At 53.5% G+C, this 25,729-nt stretch overlaps 1 protein-coding gene across 6 annotated transcripts in view; it reads right to left on the bottom strand.

Moving 5' to 3' along the window:
• TET3 (tet methylcytosine dioxygenase 3) overlaps positions 1-23,527 on the bottom strand; it is a 105,727-nt gene extending 82,200 nt beyond the window's left edge. Inside the window, exons 1-3 of one of the 6 annotated variants that reach the window (XM_053200779.1) lie at positions 23,380-23,527; positions 20,585-21,324; positions 6,446-6,502 (exon numbers count right to left, since the gene is read on the bottom strand). In XM_053200779.1, the coding sequence (XP_053056754.1) occupies positions 6,446-6,502; positions 20,585-20,887 (360 nt within the window). In that variant the 5' untranslated portion in view covers positions 20,888-21,324; positions 23,380-23,527. Of the gene's footprint in view, positions 1-6,445; positions 6,503-6,815; positions 7,592-20,584; positions 21,855-22,166; positions 22,410-22,941; positions 23,280-23,379 lie in introns of those variants that run through there. The other 5 variants (XM_053200780.1, XM_027072175.2, XM_053200781.1 and 2 more) reach the window with 5 other exon arrangements.
• Positions 23,528-25,729: the final 2,202 nt, after the last annotated feature.

The raw sequence follows: 25,729 nt of genomic DNA, 5'->3' as shown, positions 1-25,729 counted from the left end.
GTTCTAGGATGGAGAACACAGCAGGGGAATAGAAAGGGATGTGTTGCACCAAGAAGAACAGAATGGGCATCTCCAGGGCACAGCCTCCCCCACTCCACTGAAAATCCATCTCTGTGTGCCCACGAGACCTCAGGGTATAGGGCAACAAAGATTCCACTTGGGAAGGGAGTCTCTCCTCTCTGGATCCAGCAGAGCCTGGCGGTCAGAGGGAGCTCCCTGTACCCAGCCTGAACTTGTTCAAGTCAGCAGAGAAATGATTTGGCCCAGGAGACCTGGGCCTTGTCCCACATCCAAGGACGAAGGTAGAGCAGAGAGTCTGTCTGGGGATGCAGAGAAGACTCTCAGCCCAGCACCATTCCAGGGTCTCTGCCTCTGGCAGAGTTACTAACCCCCCCCCCCCCCCACAACCGCCCTAGTTCTTCCACCTTATGCAGAGAAGCCAGCAGGAATCAGGGATGGAAACTTCCTAAGGTATAGGACAGTGGACGGGCAGAAACAGCTCCTTCTGTCTAGCAGGGCTGGGAACCAAGGCCCACAGGCTAAAAGAGCAGAGAAGAACGTTGGGAAGGAGACATGGGTGCATGCTGAAGAAGATGCAAAGCAGGAAAACTCAGTCAACAGGGCAGAGAGTTTAGGAGCTCACCGTCAGGGACAAGTTGCAAACCCTTTCAATGTCTTTGTTCCCCTGGCAAAGCCCATGAGGTTAGGATTACATGTGAAAAATGCTTGGAGGCGGGGTTGAAAAATCCAATTACTTAAGCACCAAGGGCATAAGAGTTCCAGGCCACAGAGGTAACCAGGATTTGCTCAGACCCTAATCTTACTGTCCTTAGGATGTTTGCCTCTTAAGGAATATTTCTGTGGCAAGACAGTGTTCCCTATACCTTAGCCCCTGCCCCCGCTTTCCTCTAGGATGAGGCAGCCAGGGTAGTAGGAAATCAATTAAAATTTTTTTTTTGTCTAGCCTTCAGCATCCTAAATGGAGAGGCCAAACATCCTCAGCAGAGAAGTAAAACAAACTTTGCAGAGCATGCAGGGGGGAGATGGGATAAACTAGGAGGGAGAGACCCAAACTCATGCAATAAAAAATGCTGGGATGTCTGTCCTTACAGGAAATCAGGGCAGAATTTGTGATCAGCCCTCAGATGAAAAGGGCTCCACTTCTGGATGACTGGGAGCCACCACATGGAAAAAGCTCAAAAGGCAAGGTGCCTTGCCTGAAGCGATGGACCTTTAGTGTCTCGCAGGGCACGAGTCAGCTCTGGCATCTACAGGAAACCTGGCCTCCCCTTAACCATTCTCTTCCTTCAAGGCATGGAGTACAGGCACACATGCACGCGCACACTCTTGCCCCTTCAGGGGGCTCCACAGGTTCTGACACTTCTCCATCAGAATCTGAGACGTGCAGAGAAGAAAGGGCAAACAGGAAGCATCCTTATCTACAGAAGCTGGAGAGGCAAGTAAATCTTTCGAGGTACTCAGGAAGAATCTCTGGGATAGCAAGATCTTTATTCTTCCAAGAATCCTCCAGATGAACAGTACTGAAAAGAGGGGAAGTCACGTCCAGAAAGGAGTGGGGGGAGAGGGTCAAAACAGAGACCCTCTGCTCTCTCAGAAGCAAAGTTGAGAAGTAATGCAGTTCAGGGTATGGCCCATAAACTGTTTATTACTAGTCCACAACTCCTAAAGCCATCATAGCGATATGAACCTGCCGCAACATGCAAGAGCATGTCCACTGGACACACCCCATCCAGTGGCTCACAGACCAATCCGAATGGTGAACTCCCAAGGTGAGCCATGCCTGGCACAAGCTGCAAACTCCTTGTACAAAGTAGGACCATGTTTCCATTTGCAACATTTTGGGTGTTAAGAAAAAAAGAAAACTGGCACTTTGTGCCACACTGAGTTTGAGAAAAACTAACTTTGGGTAACCCCTTCATTTCACAAAGAAAATGGAAGTCCAAGGACACTAAGTACCCCCAAGCTAAATGACAGCACCCAGACACCGGAGCAGCGTTGGGAACAGAAAGGAGAAGAAACCAGACAACTGCACTTCTCAGCTTCCTCTTCGCAGCCAGTGGTCTCCATGGGAACCCCAATGCAGGAAGGGCTGCAGGACCCACATACTCCCACGAGTAGGGGGCAATTCAGGGTTCAAGGCAGAATGTGCAGACACAGTATTTCGATTCTGCTTTACCTGAATCTCAAACCCAACACATCCATACCCAACACTTTCCTTTCAAAACTAAGCTTTCTTCCCAGCTGTTCAATTCCTGACCCCACTACCCTAATAATCTGTAAGCACCAGATCCCGGAAACACTAACTTACTGAAAACAAGGCTGGTGTGTGGATTCTTCCGGCACAGTCCCTTGAGGTCCACCGAACCAGTATGAAAGCAAACATACAGAGCTAGGAGCTAGGCACAGCTCGGGGTGAAGGGGTTGGTCAGCCACGTGCAAGTTCACAGCCCCATACACAAAGATCAAAAGCCTTTACTACATAAAAAACAAAACTCGCCAATGCTGGTTTTCCCCCTCAGAGTTATGAGTGTTGGTGATTTAGTCAATGTCTCTTGTTTCCAATGATATGGTGAAGATCAAATAATGATTTCTCTCTTTTTTTTTTTTTTTCAGGATCTAGTATTGCACCTAGAACATGGTAAATGCTCATAAACACTGAAAGACAAAGGGAAGAAAAAAGGGAGATAGAGTGAGTGGGGTCACAGTCCTTCCTGGATAGCATGATAATCAATAGATTCTCACCCTCTGAGCCATTCCTGTCCCCTATTTGCCCAAAGGCTTCTTAAACTAACCCCCAAGGAAGTCACCTCCTTCTCAGAAGCTGCACACATGCTGGGAACAAGGGGGAGTCCTCAGCTGACTGCCAGATGCAAGAGTGTGAGAGGAAATGAGGCCAAAAGCCCAAGAGGTCAGGGTGGGAAAAAGAGAACTGGGAGACCCGGAAGCTCAGCCAAACCAAAGCCCCTCCCCATGCTCCCCGCCCCCCACCTCCAGCCAGCCAAACCCCTTGCTAGGGAGGGGACTGGGAGGGGCAGGAGGGGACTTGGCAGGACCACAAAGACCATTTCTAGCAGCTGGAGGGAACCCAGAGCCCAGGCCCCTCCTCAGCAAGCCCAGCAAGAGGGCCACCAGAGCCCTCACTGTGATCCCTGTGCCCTGGCAGGCAGGAAGGCTCTCCCTCCGGCTCACTCACACATCTATCCTGCAATGTCCTCTCCCTTCCCAGGACATTCAAAAGTGGTTGGGGTCACTAAGGAGGTGGGGCTCTGAGACTCTAACTGCAGTCCTTATCACGTGGGGCGGGGGAAGCCCTCACTCTCTCCATTCTCAAACTCCACTCTGAAGTCCTCTGTGCTCCATTCGCTTCCTGCACTCGCCTACTTCTGTATCTCCCCAAGTTCACTGCTGCTTGTAAACTTACCTGGGGGGGGAGGTGGGGGGGGGAGTTTCCACTAGACGCTCACAAGTGGCTGGAGAATAGGAAGAGCAGGCAAGAAAGATCTAGTACGAATCACCCACGGTGTGTGGATCACAAATCCTCAACAAAGGGGGATTTCTGCAGTGGTCCAAAGGAGAGACAGAAGGCAGAGATCCCGGGCATAGTCCCAAAATAGTTTCCAGACATCCTCAGCCAGTTGAGGATTCCCATGGGGCAGAGCGTGGGAGCAGCGTGGGAGCCCGAAAGCAGGGTGGCCTGGAGCTCTCGGCACTGGGCACTCACTCCTGTCCAGGCTGCCAAGAAGGAGGTGGTGGCAACAGTGTGTGCTGTGGCATGTTCCTCAGGATATCATGGGCACACACATAACATGCTAGCCAGTTAAATGACAAACTGCGTTTATCAAACTCAACTCTATGCCTGTGCGAGGCATCACTTACGCACACCCTACATCATGGATATTCCTGAAACTCTGGCGGGACTGAACACACAGCAGACGAGCACATTCCCACCTCCTGCTGCATACCATTCACCCATGAAGTTTACCTATCTCGCACCCATACTATGGGAGCACAGACTCTGACATGTGACACCCCCTCGTCCCATGTCCCAGAGTCTTGGCCTGAACTCAGAATGAGCTCACACACCAGACACATCTTCCTACACCATGACCTGCTGAGGGAAGAGGATCTGATAAGACTGCCTCATCTGGGTATGTGGGCCTCACCCAACTCGCCACCTAAGAAAACTCCATGTGGGGAAAAGGCAGCACCAGGAAAGGGGCTGGCAGGGGGGTGGTCAGATCTGAGTGCTTTCTGGCAATGCCCAAGCCGAGCCAAGAGGAGGCTAGGATTCTCAGACAGACGACTCAACAATAAAAACAAGCACAGACACAATCTCAGAACTTTAAAAACCAAGCCAGCTCAGGCCCTGCTCTGAGAAGAGGGAAGGAGGAAGACGTGTTTGAAAGGCTTCCTCTACTTTTGCAAGTAGCCTCTGCCGCATGCCCACAACACCAAAGGTTGAGGTATTAGGCTGGGAGCTTCCAGCAGCACTGCAGGGCCAGCAGAATGCAGGCAGGGAGAAACGGAGAACACACTTGGAAAGAGCTGAAGAGAAGCCATCGCTAGGCAGGAGGGGGTGCTTTGGGGAGTAAACAAACCTGCCAGCAGTCCTTCCTCCCAGCAGAGAGGGAAGCTCTGGCTGACAAGGCCGGAGACACAGAGGAAGGAGGGAGCTGCCCCCTGCCCTGAGCCCATCTGTCCTCATCCCCTTGTCCTGTTTTCCCCAGGGTGGGGGGAAGAACAGGTGCACTCCATGATCTCTGTGCCCACAGCCCTCAATAGGACACACGGTGATTACAGCTCCCCCAGTCAGCAGTGGGAGGCCAGGGAAGGAAGCGGAGGTGGAACCGGGGGTTCTGCTCCGGAGAAGAGAGCGAGTGAGCTCACAGCTCTCTCCTCCCCACCCACAGCACCGCCAGTATCAACCACCCTCTGCTTGCCTCAGGGGCCGCCCACTACTCCCAGCCTCACCAAGACGTGCCCAGCTCCCCAGGGGAGCTAATGCCACCTGGCTCTTCTTCTTCCCCCAGAACAGGTTTCAGAAGCAAAATTTATGCCCTCCCCTAAGCACTTCCTTGCCTCAAGTTCCTTGGGAGGAGTCCAGGGAACCACCCTGGCTCCTGATCCACCCGGCAGCCTCACCCAGGAGCCCCCATCCCACGTGGGGAAGCAGAGCCCCTCCCTGCCAGCGTCCCCACCCAGGCAGTGAGGCGGCAGGGTGCCACTTCCAGCACCTCCACAGAGCTTCCCACAGCTTTCCCAGGAAGTGGGAGGAGGATTTCCAGGGACCAAAGTCTAAAAGCATCCAGGGACTACAGCAGCTCGTCTACCTGCTACCCAAGCAACCTGATTCCCCCAGCTCCCCATAGGCTCCATGGGCCAAAGGGGAAAGAAGAGCTGAGCCAGGGGCAGGGACAGGCTCCCTCCCTCCCAGGAGAAGTCCCCTCTGTACTGCCCTTGCCCAGCACTCCTTCCCCAGCCTCTCTGCTTGGACTTGAGAGGCAGCCACATGAAACTGCCTCCTGCTCAGTTTTCTCCACCCTGGGCCAGCAGAGGATACTGCTGAGTAATCCCAAACACTCAGCGGGTCCCTGGCCCTGAAAAGAGGGGCAAAGCCCAGGGAAACCTACTGATCCTGGTCCTTGCCAATCTGAGAGGAACATCTGTATTCCCTAGTAATGGCTGATACCCCCACCAGATTCTGCCCTGCCCCAAATACCCGAGTCCTGGCCCTCAGGCGATCACATGGAGAAGCTCAATGCCCCCTTCTCTGCTTCCCACGCACCTGGTAACATTCCCTTCCCAGTCCCCCAGACACCAATCTGCACAGAGTAACAGCCGCCCGCCGGATTCCCAGTCATGATATTGCATCAGCCCCCACCCTACCCAAAATATCCTCACCCCCACCACCTCCTCTCATCTCCAGCCATCTCCATGGTGACAGCAGCATGACTAATGACACCCTATCAGCTTCAGACACAGAAGCACAATCCCCCCTCCCCCTGAACCCCCCCCCCCCCCGGGATTTCTGCAGGTTGGATGCTAACCAACCCAGCAGCGCCAGGGACATTCTCGAGAGATTTCCAGAGGCCAGGGTGGGGAGTGGGTTGCATGTCTTAAAAAAAAAAAAAAAAAAACAGTTCAACAAACCCAATCCCAACTGCACCCAAACCATCCAGCTGAGAAAGCAAAAAGAATCCAAACAAAACCCACACAGGCCTGAGAATTCATTGGTCGCCCACACCCCCGCCACCCCTCCCCCTCAGCTGCTGCTACACACACAGTGGGAGATTAAGGGATCACCAGAGGAGACCCTTTATTTTTATCCAATCCAGTCAAACACTTCACCCCCACCACACACACACACACACACACACACACACACACACGCACGCGTGCGCGCGCACGCACACACACAAGGTACCTTGACAGCAGCCCCTTGTCCCCACGGCCCGGCTCCTTCACCAGCCTTTATTTCCACCTGCAAAAGAAGCCAGAGAGACTGATGAGCCCGGCTGACACCAGCAAAGAAGCAAAGTCCTTCTGCTGCACACCCCCAGCACCACTGCAGGGGAAGGAGGAGAATGGGAGGGAGGGGGCCTCGGAAAGAAAGGATAGCAGGGACCATCTTCCTGCCTCCAGCTGCCGCCCAGACTCTCGGTGGATCTGCTCATTCGCCTTCCTGTGTTTTTGTTTTCATTTCTCCTCTTTCCACCCTCCAGAGATCCAGGAGGGCACTGCCCCTCCTCCTGCGTCCTGTCTGGCCTCGTCCCTCCCCGCCCTGCCCGCTCTACCTCGGCCGGCCTCCTCTGGTGCATCGGCCGGCGGGCCTCCCATTATCCCCGCCGGAGCACACGGAGGGAGGCACTGCAGAGGAGGCGGCGGCCAGCTGCCGGCTTGGCTCCCCTCCCCGCCGCCGGCGAGGCTTGTGTGGAGGGGGCGGCGCGCTCGCCAGCCAATCCCCGTGGCCCGCCGGGCGGGGGCAGGGCCGCCGGGGGCTGGACCTGCCCAGCCGGGAGGCGGGGGCGCCGCCAAGGGTGCCGCGGAGCTGCGCTGGCTGCCGCCCAGGCCTGCCGCCGCCGCTCCCAGGCCTGCCGGGGATCCCGGGGCACCCCACTTCCTCCCGAGTAGGGGACCCTGAAGGTAATACCCAGGGCGTCTCCTGCATCTCCGGGGTCAGAGATAACAGACTGCGCCTGAGGTCGAGCTGGGGCGGACTGGTGGGATTCCCCCTCCAGCCACTCTCTAAGCCCAGGAACACTAGCACACTGCCTCATCCCGGCGGCAGCCAGGCCGGTGCCAGGTGCTAGGAGAAGAGAGCCGGAGGAGTGACAGCCTCTGCAATCTTCCAAGAAGAAGAAGAAAGCCTTGGCACTATGAACCTTTACCCCATTTTTGCAGATGAGGAAACAAGGCAAGGCAAGTAAAGGAACTTACCCAAGGTGACAATAGCTAGAACACAGCAGGGTTGGGACTCCAAGCCAGGTTCATCTGGCTCTAAAGACCAGACTCTTAACCCTTAAAAACAGTCCTGCTCCTCCCTCCCTCTAGCGCCCACCTCAGAAAATAGACTTCTTGAAGCCCACCCACACTGCCTGTGGCTCAGACTCATGGAGTCAGCCTTGCCCTCCCCATACACCCCAACACCCACAGCTCACCCGAGATCACTCATCCCTCATGCCTGAACATACCCCACCCCATCCAGACAGCCTCCTCCACCACTACCACCAGTAAGATGTTTCCTCCTCTCTCAGAAAGGTCATGGATGAAGGTGGCCCTCCAGGCCCCAGAGCCTCCCCAGATCTCAGGACTTTCTATCCCCAGAAAAGGCTGAGGAGGGGAGGTGACCCAGACCCAAAAAACTCTGGCCTCCAGTTCCTGGACTCTGAGCCTTTGAAGCCTACAACAACCTGGAGACTAAAAGGGCAGCAGGAGAACAGAATGGGGAGAGCAAAGTCTTACAAACCACTCCTGGATTTAATTTCCCGGGTATCCCTGAGCACACCCTGCTTCACCCTATCTCCTCCCTGTAGCTGAACACCCCAAAGTTTCCACCTCCTGGGAAGGGGACTGCCACAGACTCTGGTGCTCACACATCTGGTTCGGTTCCCAGCTCCATCACGACCTAGCTGCAGCACCTTGGTGGTGTTACTTTACCTGTCTTAGCCTCACTTTGCTCTTCTGTAAAATGGAACTACAAAGAGTAGCTAACTCATGCGCAGCCAGGAGGATTCTATGAAGAAATGCAGCTGCTACTTCTTGAGAATCTTACAGATGAAGAAGCTGAGGTCACAGAGGAGAAGTGACTGGTAGGACTAGTTAGGATCTGTGAAAGCCCCTGTTTCAGTGATGTGTTCTGCTATCCGCTCCACCATAGATGCCCAACTGCTGCGCCCTCCACGGGGCCCCAAGAAGATACTCAGAATGGGATGAGCTGCCTTGGGAGAGACAGCAAAGCTGGCCTCTGGTGAGGAGACTCCAAGAGGCACTGCACTGGGGCCTCACCCCTGGGGATAAAGGGCAGCCCTCATGGGCTCCTCCCCAGGGCAGGTAACAAGGTAAAGGCAAGGAGCAGTGTCCTGAGCCATGGCTCAAGATGGAAAACGGCTTCTGCACCCCCTAGCTCTTACCTTGGCCAAGCCAAGTGAAGTTCTTCCTTTATTCTGGTCCCCAGAACCCCTGGCCCGCCCACCCACACCACACACAGTCTGCTGCTGGATAAGAGTGACTAACACTGCTTGGACAGTAACAATTAATACTGTTGCTGCTGCAGCTGCCACAGTTTATCAAGCCCCTGCTACGTCCCAGGCCCTGTGCCAATTACGCTGTAGGAGTATCTCATTGGACTTATTCCACACACAACCTCGTCTTTAACGGAGAAGCAGACTTAGAGATGTTAAGTTACTTGCCCATCAACACACAGCTGGTGGGCAGTGAGCTAGAATTCCAATCTATGCTTTTCTCATTCCAGTTCTTTAATCCCTCTCTCTGCCAATCCTGGGGATACGCAAAAAGGGATAGGGTCATTTGAACCTAACCACTTCCCTTCAAACTATGGGTCTGAGAATAGTAATGTTTTTCATGCCTCAGAGACTTCTTGAAGCTGCTCCTTGACTCAGTTCCCCTCCCCTTCTCCACAACCCCCCCCCCCCAGGCCTGGTGCAAGGCTTCATCCAACTGTCACCTCCCTCTGAGGCTTTCCCAGTTCATCTAGCTTCTGTGAGTATGCCCCATTCCTCCAAGGGCCTCATAGCGCAGTGCACAGCCTTTCCTCCAGCACCAGTCACAACCAAGTGCAGTTATTTATTTACACGGCGGTCTTCCCCACGTGGGCGGGGGCCCTGTCTTCCCCACTTTACTAGGCTCTGCACAGAGCTGGAATGTGCTGAGCTGACTTTCTAGGCAAGGAGGGAGGAGAGACAGGGGGTTGGGCACTGAAATGGAGATGCCACTCTCCCAGTTGACCTTCCCTTTGAGGTCCCCAAGGATCAGAGGGACACCTGCTCTCATGGGAGGGCAGGACCTGCTAGAACTAAACTACAGCTGAGTCTCAGCCAGCGCATATCTTCCTCACCAGCCTGCAAGAGCCATTTGGGCTGCTTGACCCCCACTCCCACCCCACTGCTAACTCAGTCCTACCCCACCCACAGGTCCTGGCCCACCCCCCAGCAGCCTGCAGATACTCTAGAATAGCCCAGGGTCCCAGAGGCAGTCCACCTGCTCCCATCCCATCTCTGTCCCACACTGGAATGCCAGGGCTCTAAGGAGTCACAAAGGTGCATGCTCCCAGCAGAGACACGCGCCATACCCCCACAATACAATCAACTATCTCCCATCTCTATTGGCCTTTCTACATTTTGGTCTTCTCAGGGACTAACCCAGAGGTACTTGGGACCCCTGGGGACTGAGGGTTCCTCCCCACTTTCTATCATGACCCCAGTCCCACTATACTCCCAGCAAGAGGAATGGGGCTACAGCCCTCCCCACTGGGGAGAGGCAGATGGATTCACTCACTCTCAGAACACACAAATTACCCAATACTGAGAACCTCAGGAACACGGATACCCACAGGCCGGAAACCACACTGATATACAAAGACTAGGGAATGGGGACACATCCAGACATAGATTCAGGAGCCTGTACAGGAACGTCAAACAAACATCAACCTCGTTGTAGGGCCCCATACTTGGAACATGATGTATCATCTCTTACTTAATCCTCAAAACAAACCAGGGAAACAGGAGTTATTCATGCCCATTCTAAAGATAAGAAAAATCAGTTTACAGGATGGCCAAGCACCTTGCCTAAGGTCACACAGTGAGAGAATGACTGAGCAGGGCTCTTGCCACCCCTTAACTTGCAGTGATACAGTTGGGGCTGCTCTGTGTAGTTCTATGATTTTCATATCAACTTACCTCTTCTAGAGTTGGCAGGAGGTAGACAGACTTCTCTGGCATAGCTGTGTCCTGAATGAGGTCATTCCCCACAAAGCTTTCCTTTAAAGCTCAGTTCAAGACCCACTTCCTCCAGGAAGCCTTCTAGGGTTACCCCAGTCCTCTGCCAGCTGACAGCACTTCTAATGTTTCTCATTTGACACTTGCTACCGATATTTGTTCCTCTGGGTGTCCTGCCTCCTCAACCAGAATGGTTGGAGTCGTGACTTCCCCAAGCCCCTGAGGGGTTTTGCGCACACTGAAGGCACCTGGAGTCAACTGTGGGGGAGTCACACCCTCGTTTCCTTCCCTCTCCATCACACAAAGGATCCTGCCAAAGAAACCCAATACCCCCTCCACCTTCAGAGCCTATGTTTGAAGTCCCCGGTGTCCACGCATCAATTTCCACCCAAGTAATTGCAGCCCATCACACACATCATCCCCTATATTTGAAACTCTTTGCGGTTGTCATGGGAACTGCCTTTGCCTTCATTCACTGATCAGGCCTCACAATTAGCTTTGGCAGCGGAAGTCTGTGTCAACAGCAATCACAAGGAAGAGGAGGAGGAGATGGAGTGTGCAGTGAGCGGAGGAGAAGGAGAGGAGGAGAAAAGGTGCTTCTGGAGATGCAGCGGAAACAAACTGAACCCATGCACCCAGCAATGTCCGAGGGAATACTATCAGAACCAGCCAACAACCCCACCACAAGTTTCCATACTAACAAACAGAATGCACCTGCCCCCTCCCCCACCCCAGCTAACAGGTAGCAGCTGTAGCTCTGCCCACACCCTGCCCGCCCTCCTAGATGCTTGTGAGAAAGTCTTGCAGTCTACGAGCCGCATCTGGGTTTCCCCACCCCAAATACAACAGCCTTGGGCCACCAAATGTTCCAGGATCCAGGCAAACAACACGGACCTTAAGAGGTGGTTGAGAGGTGGGACAGGAATGCTGAGTGGCTTAGAAACCTGTGGACAGCGCCCATGGAGACTTCCAAGAGGAATTAACACAAAGCGCGTCTTACCTTTCACCCGGAGGACCTGGGAACACCGTCAGGTGGCCCGTTGCTGTCTGTCCGCAGCCTTCCACACCCTGCCACCAGCCATGAGCATTCAAGAAGCATCTCTACACACCTCAAGCTCAGGGACAATGCTCCCTTCCTCCTGGAAGCCCCTTGTCCTTCACATATCGCTACACTGAAACTCAGAATCTGTCCCTTCCCCTCCCCACTGAGCCCAAAGGTAAGTAAGGCTCATCTCTGCCTTGGAGGCGTCCCTCTCTTATAGCCCTGACACACCGTACTGTAATTATTTGTTTCCATGCTTGTCTCCCTCCCCAGACTGTGAGCTCATTAAGGACGGAGTAAGCGCTGCCTCCTCTTTACCCGCAGCTGAGGCTCCAAGCGCGCGCGTGCCTTGCGCACAGCCAGTCCCAGGCAATTCTCTGAATCAGGCTGGGAAGGCAACTCGCAGGTCTACAAGTCAAAGCAGAGGACGTCCTGCCCATCCCCCCACCACTGAAAACTGTGGCCGATGCCAGAGAGAGGAATTGCCCTCCCCCTCGCACTGGGGACGCTGTGAGGCCCGGGACCAAGGAAACATTCTGGGAAGGTGCCTCTCCTCCTTGTCCTAGCACTTAGCTCTTCCCAACACCCCACTCCTTACTGGGGCATGAATCCTTACCCTTGAAGAGCAGAGCAATCAATAAAAAGAGAAAAGTCAAGAGCAAGCCGCTCAGGGTCCTTCCCGCACGAATGGCTCAGAAGTGCAACAGAATCTAGTCCAGCGCCTCAGTATTCGTTTTTGACCAGGCACCTCCACACCCTTCCTGAGGCTTCCTCTGGCAGTAATGAGGAGGGGTGGGGGCCTATGGGGCACAGTGCAGTCTGGCACATACCCCCAAATGACTCTGCCCACTAGAATTTCCCTTCCATGTAGAAAATCCAGAATTGCTGCCCGACCAGCAGTGATAGGTACACTACTCTGTCCACGGACTCCCTGACAGGTGTGGGGAGGTAGAGCATACTGCACTTGGCTCTTGTACAGGTCAGAGCCAGCAGTGCAGGAAGATCTTGTGCAAGCAGGCAACCCCCAGACCTGGGGTCACCAGAAGGCCAGCCAGTCACCCTACAATGAGCTGCCTGCCCGCTTTCTTTTCTCCCTCCCTCAAAGACCAATAAAAACTTAGGTTATCAGATTTCTTATGCAAATGACAGGAGACAAGGCCACAGAGGGGTGTGTCCACTCCAGGTGTGCCAGCAGCCTCCGCCCTGCACGGCCACACTCAGGTAGAGGCCCACGCAGCAGCCCTGAACGCCTCTCCCTGGAACAGCCAGCTGAGCTGCAGCACAGCTCAAGGAAGATGAAGGGGTGCCTTTCCTTTCTAACACCTCTCTTCCTGAGCATCTGCCCTCAACCCACAAGGGAGCTGCAAAGAAGTGATGGGAAGGAGGGCGTGGAAGTAGTGACAACTCCTGAGACCCCTGATGTGGCCTTCCAACTCGCCTGGTCCCCACACTGCCTTCTCCAGAATGAGAGGCTCAACGCTGAGAGGAGACAACAGGCTCAGGGCTAGATGTAAACATGGACAAGGTCCACCAAGGCCGCTGGTCAAGACTGTGGGCGTTAGAGACCACTTCTCCCTAGGGAGCTTCAGAGACAGCCTTTGATGGGGGAGCCCCACCACATTTCTATTGTTATTCTTTCCCCATGGCAGCTAAATAAAACATGGCCCATGCCCTCAAGGAGAAGCAATGAGCTTCAGCGTGTGTTAGAACCCAGGAAAAGCACTATTCATTTCCACACCCTTCACCACCTACCTTAGGGTGGGGACAGGGATCCCAATCCAAAATATCCTTCTGAGAGCAGACAACAGAAACCACGATTTCCCCAACCCAGATACAGATTTCAGTGAGGGCTCAGAGATCACAGGGAAACTCCATGTTCAATAGAACTTCTCATAATAATGGAAATATATCTTGTGCTGTCCCATACCCAAGACACTAGCCACTGAAAAGTAGCTAGTGCAACTGAGTTACTGAATTTAATGTTATTTCATTTTAATTAAAATTTAAACAGCCACACATGGCTAATGAATACTATACTGGACAGCTCAGGTAGGGCATATTTCTTAAATTTGGGGAGGCCATGAATACTACTGAGAATCTGCACAAAATCACTGACCCTCTCCCCTGAAGAAACACACCCCTCTACAGTCACATACCAATTGGCAGAAAGTTTCAGAAAGTTCACACTCTATTCCAACCTAGGTCTGCGATTAGGTCTGCGATTATCTAGATCTTGACCAAAAACTTTTACGGCCTAAGAGAGGTGTTTCTTCTGCAATGTAGTTGTCTGAGGAATACAAAAACAGACCTGATGTTATACTCTACGGTCTTAGCAAGAGACACCAAACATAGAAGTCCCACCTGATACAGAAAGTCCTCATAAAACCCCTGCCAGTCAATACCCAGCCTCTACCCAGACATGTACAGGTACAGGTACAGGAAATGCACTCCTCTCTCAGGCCTGGCTCTCCACTTCTGGAATAGCTGTAAATGTCACATGATTCTTTTGTCTTTTATCTCTTTTTTTTTGTTTGTTTCAAGTAAGTTCTATGCCCAAAGTAGGGCTTGAACTCATGACCCCGTGATCAAGAGTCATATGTTCCAACGACTGAGCCAGCAAGGCGCCCCTAGACGATTCTTTTTTTTCTAACATAGGTTCAATCTCCCTGCGTATAACTTCCACGCACTTCCAAAAGTTCTGCACACCCCTCTACACATAGAGATTGACTCCCTCTTTCACATAAGACTTACCTTAGCATTCCTCATTTCCAAGCGGCAGAGCCATTTCCTTCAGTCATCCTGCATGTGGCCACTCTGACAGATCGAGATAGGCTGTCAACATCTCTTTTAGAGTTTCAGCTCTTCTTACTTGCTAGGAAACCAGGGTTTCTTGCTCGTGCATTTTCTCTTTTTAAACAAGCACAATACCCTAGATTTACCCTGATTACATTCTGTCAAGTTTGGTTGGAGCCCATTGCTCTAGACTGCCCCAATCTCCTTAACCCCTCGTTCTACCATTCAACTTAATACCTGCACTGCCACCATCAGCACGCCACCCCACCCACCTATCTATCTGACACACCTACTGCTCTCTACCTACATCTTCTGAAGACGGTACACATGCTTTCTCCTCCATAAGTCTCCAGACCCTCCCATAAGACCCAAGGTTCTATAAACACACGTCTCCTCTTCACAACCACCACCAACTACTACTCTCTCATGGACTCCAAGATTCTGAGTCAGGCTGCTTAGCAGCAGACATCTTCTGAGAGCTCTTTCCTGACTATTCTAAACACACACACACACACACACACACACACACACACACACACACACACACAAACTTAAAGGGTTTTGTTGATAACTCACTAGACTACAAAATAATGGGCACCAGAAGAACAAGAATAAACCTGAAGTAAATCTCAAGAGGATCTTGTCTCCCTGGCCTGCAGGTAAAGAAATGGATTAGTCATCTTCCTTATTCTTGTTGGCAACTGGAGTTCTCTACCTGTTCATCAAGATTGACTTCTGCCCCCTTCTCCAACTCCATCCCCTTCTCCCAGTCACAGAGGCGCTGCAGATCAGCTCCTCAAACTCTCATGGACATACAAATCACGTGGGAATCTGGTAAAAGTACAGATTCTGATTCAGGAGGTCCTAGATAGGGCCCAAGACTCTGCATTTCTAACAAGCTCCCAGGCAATGTCCATGCTGCTGGTCCACTGATCAGCAAAGGAGGATGTATGGTCGTTCACATACTCTAAGACTCAGGCAAGCACTCTGCAGAAGAGCCCAGGTCAGTGCCCATAACCTCAGTCTCTCAACTGCATCAGAGAATTTCCACTCTAACTAAACACCAGATACACCCGGGGTGCCCCAGCCCAACTGGGTTCACCACAGACCAGTTAAATCAGAATCCCTGGGAGTGGGACCCAGGGGATCACAATGTGGAATCCCTGATCCACGTGGTTGATAAAAAGATTGAACGGGCAGTTACCCCAGTGCCCTCTCTTCAGGATGACTTTAAATCAAAAACCGACCCTCTGATCTGTCCAAGAAGCTGCAGGAGATACCATCATTTATTTGCAGAAATCCAGATTTATTAATTTGGCTGAACTGCTTTATAGAAAGCCAAAGGGACACCCCCACCTCCCAAGGCTCATCACTTGCCTTTCTAGTCTCCCAAACCATCTTTCTAACAATCTGCTCTAGAGCTGTCCAAAATTAACGTCAAGCTTATGCGTTTATCGTTTCCAAAATCTCTTTGAAGAATTGGACTTTTTGCCTGTCTCTGATCTTTTAGTCCTCTTTCAACCATCATAATTGCATAAAAATTGGCATTCTGTGAAGTCAGAATAACGTCGTGGCATTCCAGATAGGCCTAGGAAGTGTTGAGGGAAGAATGTTATGTGAAGGTATTCGGCAGGGAGTGAATGGCTCAGACTCAGGTTAAGGCAGCTGGCTGGCCCTCCTTTCCTAACCACACACGCTGCGGTCTTTCCCCAGCTCATTCCTCCCAACACGACAGGGGCCCAGTGGCTGTTCTCTGTCACCAGCTATGTACCCGAAGTTGTAAGCCTACACTTCCTTCTCATTCTCGCCGGGAATATATAAAAGACGTTTATTGTCTTGAGTATTTTCCACCAGCCTCAGCACATTCTGGCCACTGTACTTCCTGACACTCCTCTTAAGGGGTCAGGCCACTCCTCAATCTGCCTTCCGTGACACACACCCCCTTTCCGCATAAGGAGCATGGTCTTCCACCATCTGCGCTCACACAACAGCAGCCCATGTAGCCACACAGATGGCTCAGTTCTCCCAGAGTCCCATCACCTTCCTCCTTGGGGCACCATTCAGGACTGTTCTGTCAGCATTTCCTTTTTAAAGAGCAATCCCATCCTTCCAGCTAACTTCCCTTTTAGTCTGTGGGCCTGGGGTTAAAAACTCTTTGCATTTGAAAGATGATTTCTGAAGTCTGTGGTAAATGCCGCTCCTTGCCCAGTCTTCACTCTGGCTTCACAAAGGGGGAAGATGGGGTTCCTTTCTCTAAAGAATTTCATCACTTCTATCTTACCAACTACTTCTCCCTTTTGCTGGTGGGAACTGGTGCCAGCCTGAAAGCATCCCTCCCCACAGCCTCTGTCTTCAGGAACATTGGACTACCGACAGGAAAGGCAAGAATCGGTAGATACTCTCGTATTGTTGAGAGATCCCCAATTTTGAGGTATCTTGTCTCAAAACGGCAATAGAGAGCTGTTTCAGCCACTAAATCCACTTGGCTGAGAGCTAGATGGTGTTTTCACACTATATATATTCCCATCTCTCTTCATTTTTCACCCACAATGTTCTCAATCATGCTTCCAACCTTCCACACATGTTTTTCCAAACAGGGTTTGTTTGCTTTTTCCATAGTTATTCCCCCACCCTTCCTATCAGGTGCTCACCCACGAGCAATTTCTCAGTCGGGCCCAAGAAGGCCCAAGACCACAGCAGCTCCTTGCTCCTGGGTGTTTAACCTCCTTCCTCAGCAGAGACGCTGGCAAATTCTTCCCTCCTTCTGCCTGGCTCCATGGTTCTTTTATAAGCAAGCTAGTAGATGTCTTGAGATAAACACCTAATTTGTATTATATCTTTACAATTACGACTTAGAGATGAATGCACAATCATTTATGCGTGAAGGTACCACACTGTTTCCGTTTCTTCACCCATCTCCACCCCCGCAGAGTTGAGGCTAATTCCCAGCCATCTTCCCTAGATGTTCTAGGAATGTGTTGTCACTGCCTTTTGACTACCTACTATGTGCCAGACACTATGCATATTTTAATCTCCATTAATCCTCACAACAACCCTGCAGAGAAAAGTTACCCCATCTGACAAATGAGAAACCAACGCTCAAGACAGTAAGCAGCACAGGGCTTACTTTGGGGTCTGAGGCCTACTTTGTCTCCATACCCACCACGTCCTATCTTCTAATTAGACATCTTCTTTGTGCTACAAGCCACGACTCAGGTGAAAAGAATGTGAAGTCTAACAGTCTCGGACATCAGCCTAGGATCTAAATTCTTCCTGCCACTAGAAAGGAAAATCACGGTACAGGAATAAACCACTTGAAGGTGTTTACCTCACTTTTGGTCCCAGAGAAGCAGTCACCTGGTTCTGGTGGGAGGGCCCTTCCCTGGGAACTGTTTCTAGTCTTAAAATGCTGAACTTCTTTTCTGAGTGAAGGGGCTCCACAGCACCTCCCCCTTCACACACACACACTGCAAAAAAGAGTGAGGAGCAGAGAAACCCAAGATAACGTTCCCCCTTACAGAATGACACAAAGCAGTTGTCAGACAGCTCAAAGAAGCAGGGGGAGGTGGAGACAGGCTGGAAGGAAAAGGTGCGTAGAAGAGGAAATGCCAGGGAGCAGGGATGCAAGGAGATGGACTGGTTCCCAGGAGACTCCTGGATGCTGTGTCTTGTCCCACCTGAAGAATCAGGGCCAAATTCTAAAGTCCTATACCTGAGCCGGGAAAAAAAAAAAACACTCTGATGCCAGTAACATGTCTCCCCCTTTCCCAACCTCCCCAATCCTGGGACTCTCCTGTGACATGGTGACATGGCTGCTCCGATCTAATGGTTAAGGTCCCAGCAGTCCCCCCGGGGCTGGTTCTCTTGGACTCACTCAGGCAGAGCCTCTCGGGGCGTTTCTTGGCTCCGTGACTACGCCAGAGATACATTCATTAAATGCAGCGTAGCCTGGACAGTGGTTCCCCTGCTTTCGGCTTTCACGGACCAATAAAAAAAGTTGTGGATGTAGACACTAGTTACCATTTTATATTTTACCAAGTAAAGATTAAAAAAAAAAATAGATTTACTTTCTACCAACACCTTTGAATTGTAAAAGATACTGCATTTTGAGCATCAATTAGAAAGGCCCTATCCTTAAAACAAGTCAAAAATAGTTTTAAGAAAAAAGGTCACTTCATTGTCCCCTTTCCACGGTTTCTCTAGAAACCAAAGAACTTTGTTGCGGGCCAGCGCTGGTCTATACACCAGTGTGTAGTCCTTCTGTCTTGGGACACCACGGGCCACCAGCCACAGACCCTGGTGGCTGAGATGGGAAGCCATCACCGATGAGCTGAACATGGATACAGATCTCTCAGCAGGGCTGTGTCTAAGCCTCAGCCAACCCAGATCCCTGTATCTTAACCATGATCACCAAGCAGCCCAGGTCAGCAGCGTATGCAGGAGGATGACAGGACACTGGCCTCACTCCCTGCCCCTTTCACTCAGATGTGTGCATCAGTGCCATAAGAAAAGCTTAAACACAGTTCACCATGTCCTCTACTTCCAGGAACACCCAGTTCAGAAAGCTCAGCCCCCCTACTCCTCAGGTTTGATCACAGGAGGAGTGGAGTGAAACAAAGAGGGTGGCAAGATGGGATGGATGCCTCAAGGAAGCAAGCAGAGGAACCAAGCTTTAAAAGTAGACCGAACAACTCTTCCTTACTCCAAAACACTAGATCTCATGCCCAGGAGTGAAGTCTACCCCTGCTCTTCCCCTGCTCCCTTTCAGAAGTGACCCACAGGGCCCTGGGCCAGCAGGATGCCAACTCCCCACAACACCAGCAACATACAGGGACCGGACACTGCTTCCCAGCTGGGGGGTGGGGTGGGTGAGGGGGAGCTGCACATGTGATCCAGATGTCTGCTTTCATGAGAGACCAGGGAAACAGAGCACAGAGTCTGTGGTCCTGGGCCGCTATATGCAGCTTCCACAGGAGTGGACAAGAGAAAGTGAAAAGGGGCAGAAGACATCCCAGCAACACCCACTTCCCTGCCCCCAACACTTGGAGCTCTCTTCCCAACCACGGGACCACAGCCCCACCAAGCTCACGGCACAGCTGGGCGCTCAGCGGACAGGGAAATCCCGAGCGCCAGCCGCCAGCCCATCGAAGCCACAGGTGCCCTAGCCCTCAGAAGCGCGGCGGCTCCCAGCCCAGCTGGAAAGGGCTTCAAAGGCCATCAAGCACAACCCCTCCATTTCCCAGGGGAGAAGACAACCCCGGAGAGGGGGCCTGAGTTGTCTGAGCCCTTGGACAAATCAGTGGCGGAGCACAGGAGCCCCACAGACAGCGCAGGCCTCCGGCTCTGTCCAGCGCCAGTTCCGCTGCCTGGAGCGACCTCAAGCCGCTACACCGCTCTCCCGAGCTGCTCAACTTCGCTCGGCCCTACTTCTGCCAACTCTGCGCTATGGAGGCTGCCACCAACCTCGTGCTGGCAGCCAGCCACCAGAACAGAAGGGAACGATGGCCAGTGCAGGGTCACTACCTCTCCGCTTCCCCCTTTCATTTCATCCCCACTCCTCCTTTCCTCCCTCCATCCCCCTATTCCAAATGAAGGCAGTACTCTTCCCTGAGCTGGACAGTGTCTCAAAAGCACATCATTCATTCATTCAATTAGTATCTGAGTGCTGACTACACATCAAGGAACTGAGCCAGGTCCTGAGAACACAGAGATAAAGAAAAGTCTTGGACCCCAAGAAGTCCTCAGTCCAGTAGGGAAACCCAAATCATGGGTTGTCATTAAATCTCCAGTTCCAATAGGCTCTCCTGCTTTCTGAGAAAAACGGTGGTACTCGAGAAAAGGTTTAGGAAAAACAAAACATCCCATTCATCAGGGCAGCACAAAAGCACCCTGTCACTCCAAATCTTTCTTTCCAAATCCACCCCTTACCTGACACCATCACTCCCATGCCACCCAAGCATTGGTGTGACCTTGAAATACATCTGAGGCTTCAAGTAGGACACACACACACACACACACACACACACCCTCTAGAAATAAGGCTGGGTATGTCCTCCATCAAATGCAAACATCAGAGAGGAGCGTGCTAGCTGGACACCCCCGCTCCGTGGTTACTCTTACAAACTGTCAGCAAGACAGCTCCCACACATGGCCCCAGTGAAAGTTAGACCAAAAGGATCAGCATGGTAGACTGGGCTTAACCGTCTTCAGCAAGACCCTGTGAGGACAGCACCCTCACGGCAAGGGCAGGGTAGCCAAACAAGGGCCAGCTTACCTCCTTGAGAAGCCCCACTTTTTTCTTCAGCACCTCACACTTGCGCAGTTTGCAGATCTGGTGCGTGCGGCGGTTGGTGCAGCTGGTGCAAGCCCCGCAGTTTTCCAGCCGCCGGCACGGCTCACAAGTACCACACCGTTTTCGTTTCTTTCGCCCATCTCCGCCCCCTCGGAGTTGGGGTTCACTCCCGGCCATGGGGAGCCCAGGTCCCTGGAAACCCCCTACCATCACCTGGCCCTGAGGGAAGTCATAAAGACCTGGCAGGTCCGGTTGGACTGCCAGGGGCACCTGAAACTGGCTCATGACGCTGCCAGAGGTAGGGGCATAGGTGCCAGAGTAAAGCCACGGTCCAGCTTCTTGCCTGCCTGCAAAGGCCACCACCAGGTCCTTCTTTCCTAAAACAGTCAAGAGTGTACGCGGGTGAAAGGTGAAGGCAAGTAACTCCAGACTCCAGGATGGGCGCCTCTTCTCAACCCCTCTTCACCTCCTCTGCAGCAGTCTGATAGGGCTCAGCTGGGGGCCACTCTCCCAACTGCTGGGGCCCAGGATCTGGGGCAGGACACCAGCAGCGGTCCCCAGAGAAGGGATCATCTTGACTGGGTGGGTTCTTCACCCTCACCCACCCTGCACCCAGGCATGAGGTGAGCAGGTGAGTGTGTGGTGGGGGCTGGGCAGGGTGAGGAGTTTCTCCTCCTGGTAATTGTCCTCTGGGGTCAGGATGATGGAGAAGGCAGCGCTGCCTAAAAGAGAGACAGAAAGAGGAAGCGCATCACTTGAGGCTCAGGGACAACTTTCACATGTTACCTCTTCCTGCTTCTGGAAGGAGAGAAAATGGGGGAAGAGAAAGGGCTTGCTCAAATGAAGTCCTGCCCAGAACCTCTGGCAGGGCGCACCAGCACCCGCTCCCTGCCTGGGGGAGGAGGCCTAGCGCCTGATGGGGTGCTGAGGGAACCTGCTCAACGAATTTAAAGGGGTGGTCAAGGTGAGATGTCTAATAAAGTTGTCCTCTGCCCCACCCCCACGGGCTTGGGAGAGTTTCACCAAAATTCCCACACACACCCCTCACTGGAGGTCGCTAGGGCCTCCCCAAGGGAGCAGAGCTTTCAAAATAAAGTTTGCTGAGAGCTTCACTCGGCGGGGCTGCCCGAGCGCCCCCGGCACGGAAGCGGCCTGGACAGGGGCGCGCCCGGGGTAGCCCGCGCCGGCCGCCCCGCCGCGCCCCCCGCCCGCCGGCCAGACTGGGGAGGGCGGCCCGCTCCGACGAGGGGGCGCGGGGAGGGGGGCGCGCTCCAGCTCGGGCCGGGCCGCGCGCGCGCCGCCGCTCGGGCTCCTTTGTTCTGGGGCCTCGGCCGCTCGGCTCTGGCGGCTCCGCAGCCCCCGCCCCGCCCCGCCGCCCCCGCCCGGCTCCGCTACACTGTGACCCGTAGCACCCCCGCCCCGTCCCCCGCAACAAAGTAGCGGCCCCCCCGGCCGGCCCCCGGGCCGTCCCCTCCCCCATTCCCCCACACCCCCCCCTCCGGGCAGGGCCCCCCACGCCTCCCCTCCCCCACCCCGGAGCCGGAAAGGCACCGACTGCACCGACCTGCCCGCCGCCTCCGGGGCGGAGCGCACAAAGGGGCAAAGTTTCCCGGCCCGCGCTGCCGCCGCCACCACCGTCGCGGCCGCCGCCGCCGCCTGGGGCGCCCGCCTCACGGAGCGCCTGGCCGGGCCGAGCTAGGCGCGCGGAGCCCCCCGCCCGGGCCGAGGAGGGGACGGCGCAGGAGGAAGGAAGAGGCAGCGGCGGCCGCGGCGGCAGCAGCAGCAATGAAGGCGTCCGCGGGACTCCCCGCCCCCCGCGCGCCGCGGCACGTGCTCGCCCGGGGACTCCCCCGCCCGGGAGGGCGCGCACGTGCGGCCCCGCCGAGCCCCGCCGGCCCCGCCGCCCCCTCCACCGGGCCGGGGGCTGCGCGAGGGGGGAGTTCCGCGAAGGGGGAGGGGACGGAGCGAGCAGCCTGCAAGCGGGTGGCGGCCGGGCCCGGCTCGGCCGCCGCGCCTTTGCACCTGCAGTACCTCCCCACCCCCGCGTCGGCCCTCCCAGGACCCTGCCGCCCCCTTCAGGCTAGTGGCCCCCGCCCTCCCGCGCTTCTGCAGCCCAGGCGGGCCGCGCGGGGTGGGGCACGCGGACCTCCTAGCCTAGGCCCTCGGCCGAGCCGGCCCCGGTGTCCCCACTTCCTGCCGCTCCCTGCGGGCCCGAGAGGTCTGGGACGGCCCCGGAGCCCCCGGGGGCCCTGAGCTCCGGGCCTGACTGACCCCCCTCTCCCTGCTGCCGCTCGCTCATTCCGAGGCAGGACAATGGGGGACGTCGCGCGTTTGCGTACCGAGTCAGCCTGGCCGGCAAGGAAAGGGTACCCGGGGGCAGAGGCTGCGGGCCGGCTACGGGACACCCTCGCAGGGGTCACGGCCGAGCGCCGTACTCAGGTGGACCCCAGGGCCCTGCCATCGCGAGCCTCCCCCGCGCCGCGCTCGGCTCTTTCGCGTCGAAAACAAAGACTAATCCGATACCCCCGCCCTGCCTCCCACAGGAGGGGGAACGGGCGCGTCGCGGAGGGTAACGGAGGAGGACAGCGTTCAGGAGGGGCTCGGAGAGCCTATGAAGGGGGCCGTGGTGCAACCAAGCCCCATTACCCGGTGCAGACACTTTGATAAGTCACCCCGGGCTATTTTCCAGGCAGGGGACAAGGGACAAGGCACAAGAATATTTCCAAGTTGCCAAACTGCCCGTTCACTCTGCTGCTTTTTTTTTTTTTTCCCCTCACCTGTTGTGCAGGCCAAGTTGAAATTCCAGGTTAGATTAATTCAGCTCCACCCATCTGGCCTGACTGCCAGGCTGGTGCCCGCAGCTGCCTTCCACCTACCTGGGTTGCTGGAGAGAAGGGTGGGTCTCTAACATACACACACACACACACACACACACACACACACTCGCGCGCGCGGGCAAGTTCTGGCAGAAACAGCCATGGGACGGACTGGCCTGACCAGTTTGGGCGGTGCTCACAGAGCCAGGTACCTGGCAGGCATCCCTGCCCGGCTGAAGCTAACAACTCAGCCAGAACTGGAAAAAGAGCATTCGGCCGGCTATTTAGAAGAAACAAAAAAAGTAACTGATCTCAAGTAGCGCTGTCCAGAAAGCCCTAGGCGGTAGGAGAAGCCGGGGTTCTGCCTGGAACTTCCCTCCTCCTCCCAGGCCTTATTTTGACAGTCTGCTCCAGTGGCCAGGTTGTCAGTTGTGGGTGGGTGGGGAATATGGCTGCAATACCTACTTCCTACTCCCGTGTTACAGAGGACTAAAGAGTTTCTGTTCAGGGAAGTAAGTCTAGAACTGAGAAGAGATACTTAGTGTAATTTTCAATCAAACACGAGAACAGGTTGTGGACTTGCAATTGTCACTGTAATGAATGTTTAATGTTTTAAGTAATTTTATTTTAATAAAATTATATATATTAAAGAAAATGTAGAAAATACAGAGAATTAGAAGACAGACATCACCAAAATACAACCACAGTTAACCATTCTCTATAATTCTTTCTAGCCTTTTCTATTTGTAGATCGGTTTCCTTTTTTAAATTTTATAACAGTTGTATGCACACTGATTACACAATTTTCTGCCCTCTTTTCACTAACGTTATAACATGAGCATTTCCCCATTTGTTATACAATCTCCAGACAGACCGTGTGACAATTGGGTTGAAGAAGGTGGCTTAGGGACAGAGAATTCTGGGTTCCAGACCTGGCTGTGCCATTTGCTAGCAGAGTGACCTTGGACAAGGTACTCACCATTTTTGAGACAATCCAAGTAAATAAAGTACTTGGCCTAGGGCTTTCTGGACAGCACTACTTGTGATCAGTTAGTTTTTTTGTTTCTTCGTAGGGAATAATAAATGACAACTGTTATTGTTTCATCCATAGAACAACCTTGTGAACTAGGTATTATCATTAAACTCATTTTACAGATAAAGAAACAGAGATTAAGTAACTTGCCCAAGGTCACTTCAGCTAGTAAATGGTAGATTCCGGGGGTGTCTGGGTGGCTCAGTTGGTTGGGCATCCAACTCTTGATTTTGTCTCACGGCTCCCCAGATCGAGCCCCGAGTTGGGACCTGCGCTGACAGCACGGAGCCTGCTTGGGATTCTCTCTCCCCTCTCTCTCTGCCCCTCCCTCTCTCCCTCTCTCTCTTTCTCTTAAAATAAATAAATAAACTTAAAAAAAATGGCAGACTCAGAATTTGAGCCTGGCATCTTTCTGTATTCTGAGCAATTTACTGTGCCAAATAACTCTTCACCAGCTACCTGAGAGGGTTGTTTCACAAAGTCCTCTGGCTTAGTTAACTGGATGAATGCTGGCGCCATTCACCAATACAGAGTATGGGAGGAAAGATACCTGGAGCCATCCATGTGGAGCTGAGGGGGTGAGGCCTGGGCTGGAAACACACACACACGTAAACCCCATTGCCGAGTAGAGTGTAAGTGAGGCCTCAGGTGTGGAGGAGCTCATCGGTAGTGGACAGGGAAAGTGGGAGGAAAAGGCAGCCAGGACAGAGCCCCAGGGAACACCAGCTCATGAGGAAGAGCAGTTGACAGGGGATCAGCAAAAGAGACTGAGAAGGAGCAGCCAGAGAGGTGGGAGGGAAACGAGGCCCAGCCCAACACCTGCCAGTCATTTTCCGGACTGCTTCTCCCTCTGGAACCCTGCACTTGGACAGTCTGTTTGCTCATTCCCTGTGCCTGGGGAAACCCCTTCCCACTCCCCCCACCCCCACCCCCGGGGTTCCAGCTACTCCTTCTACCTGCCAAATTCCCACCCATCCTGCAGGTCTGGGCATAAATGCCATTTCTTCCATGAAACTTTTCCCAGCTCCTCAGATTCCAGAGCTCCACCTACTCCCCACAGAAGTTTGATGCCCCCTCCCTTACAACAGTTATCTTATCAGCATTGTAATTGTTTGCACATTTCCCTCCCTGTTACTATGAGCTCCTGGAGGGCTGGGACCTTGTCTTTTCACCTTCGTAACCCTAGACTTAGCATTCAATCAATATGTGCTGAATGAAGAAATGAGGTCAGTAGAACCTGATCAATGACATCCCAGTGACACCGAAGACCCACAGGCT

Source organism: Acinonyx jubatus, chromosome A3 (genome assembly GCF_027475565.1).
Source record: "Acinonyx jubatus isolate Ajub_Pintada_27869175 chromosome A3, VMU_Ajub_asm_v1.0, whole genome shotgun sequence".
In the NCBI taxonomy this organism is placed as follows: Eukaryota; Metazoa; Chordata; class Mammalia; order Carnivora; family Felidae; genus Acinonyx; species Acinonyx jubatus.
The sequence above is the reverse complement of the archived record's forward strand: the minus strand, read 5'-3'. Positions and strand labels throughout refer to the sequence as shown.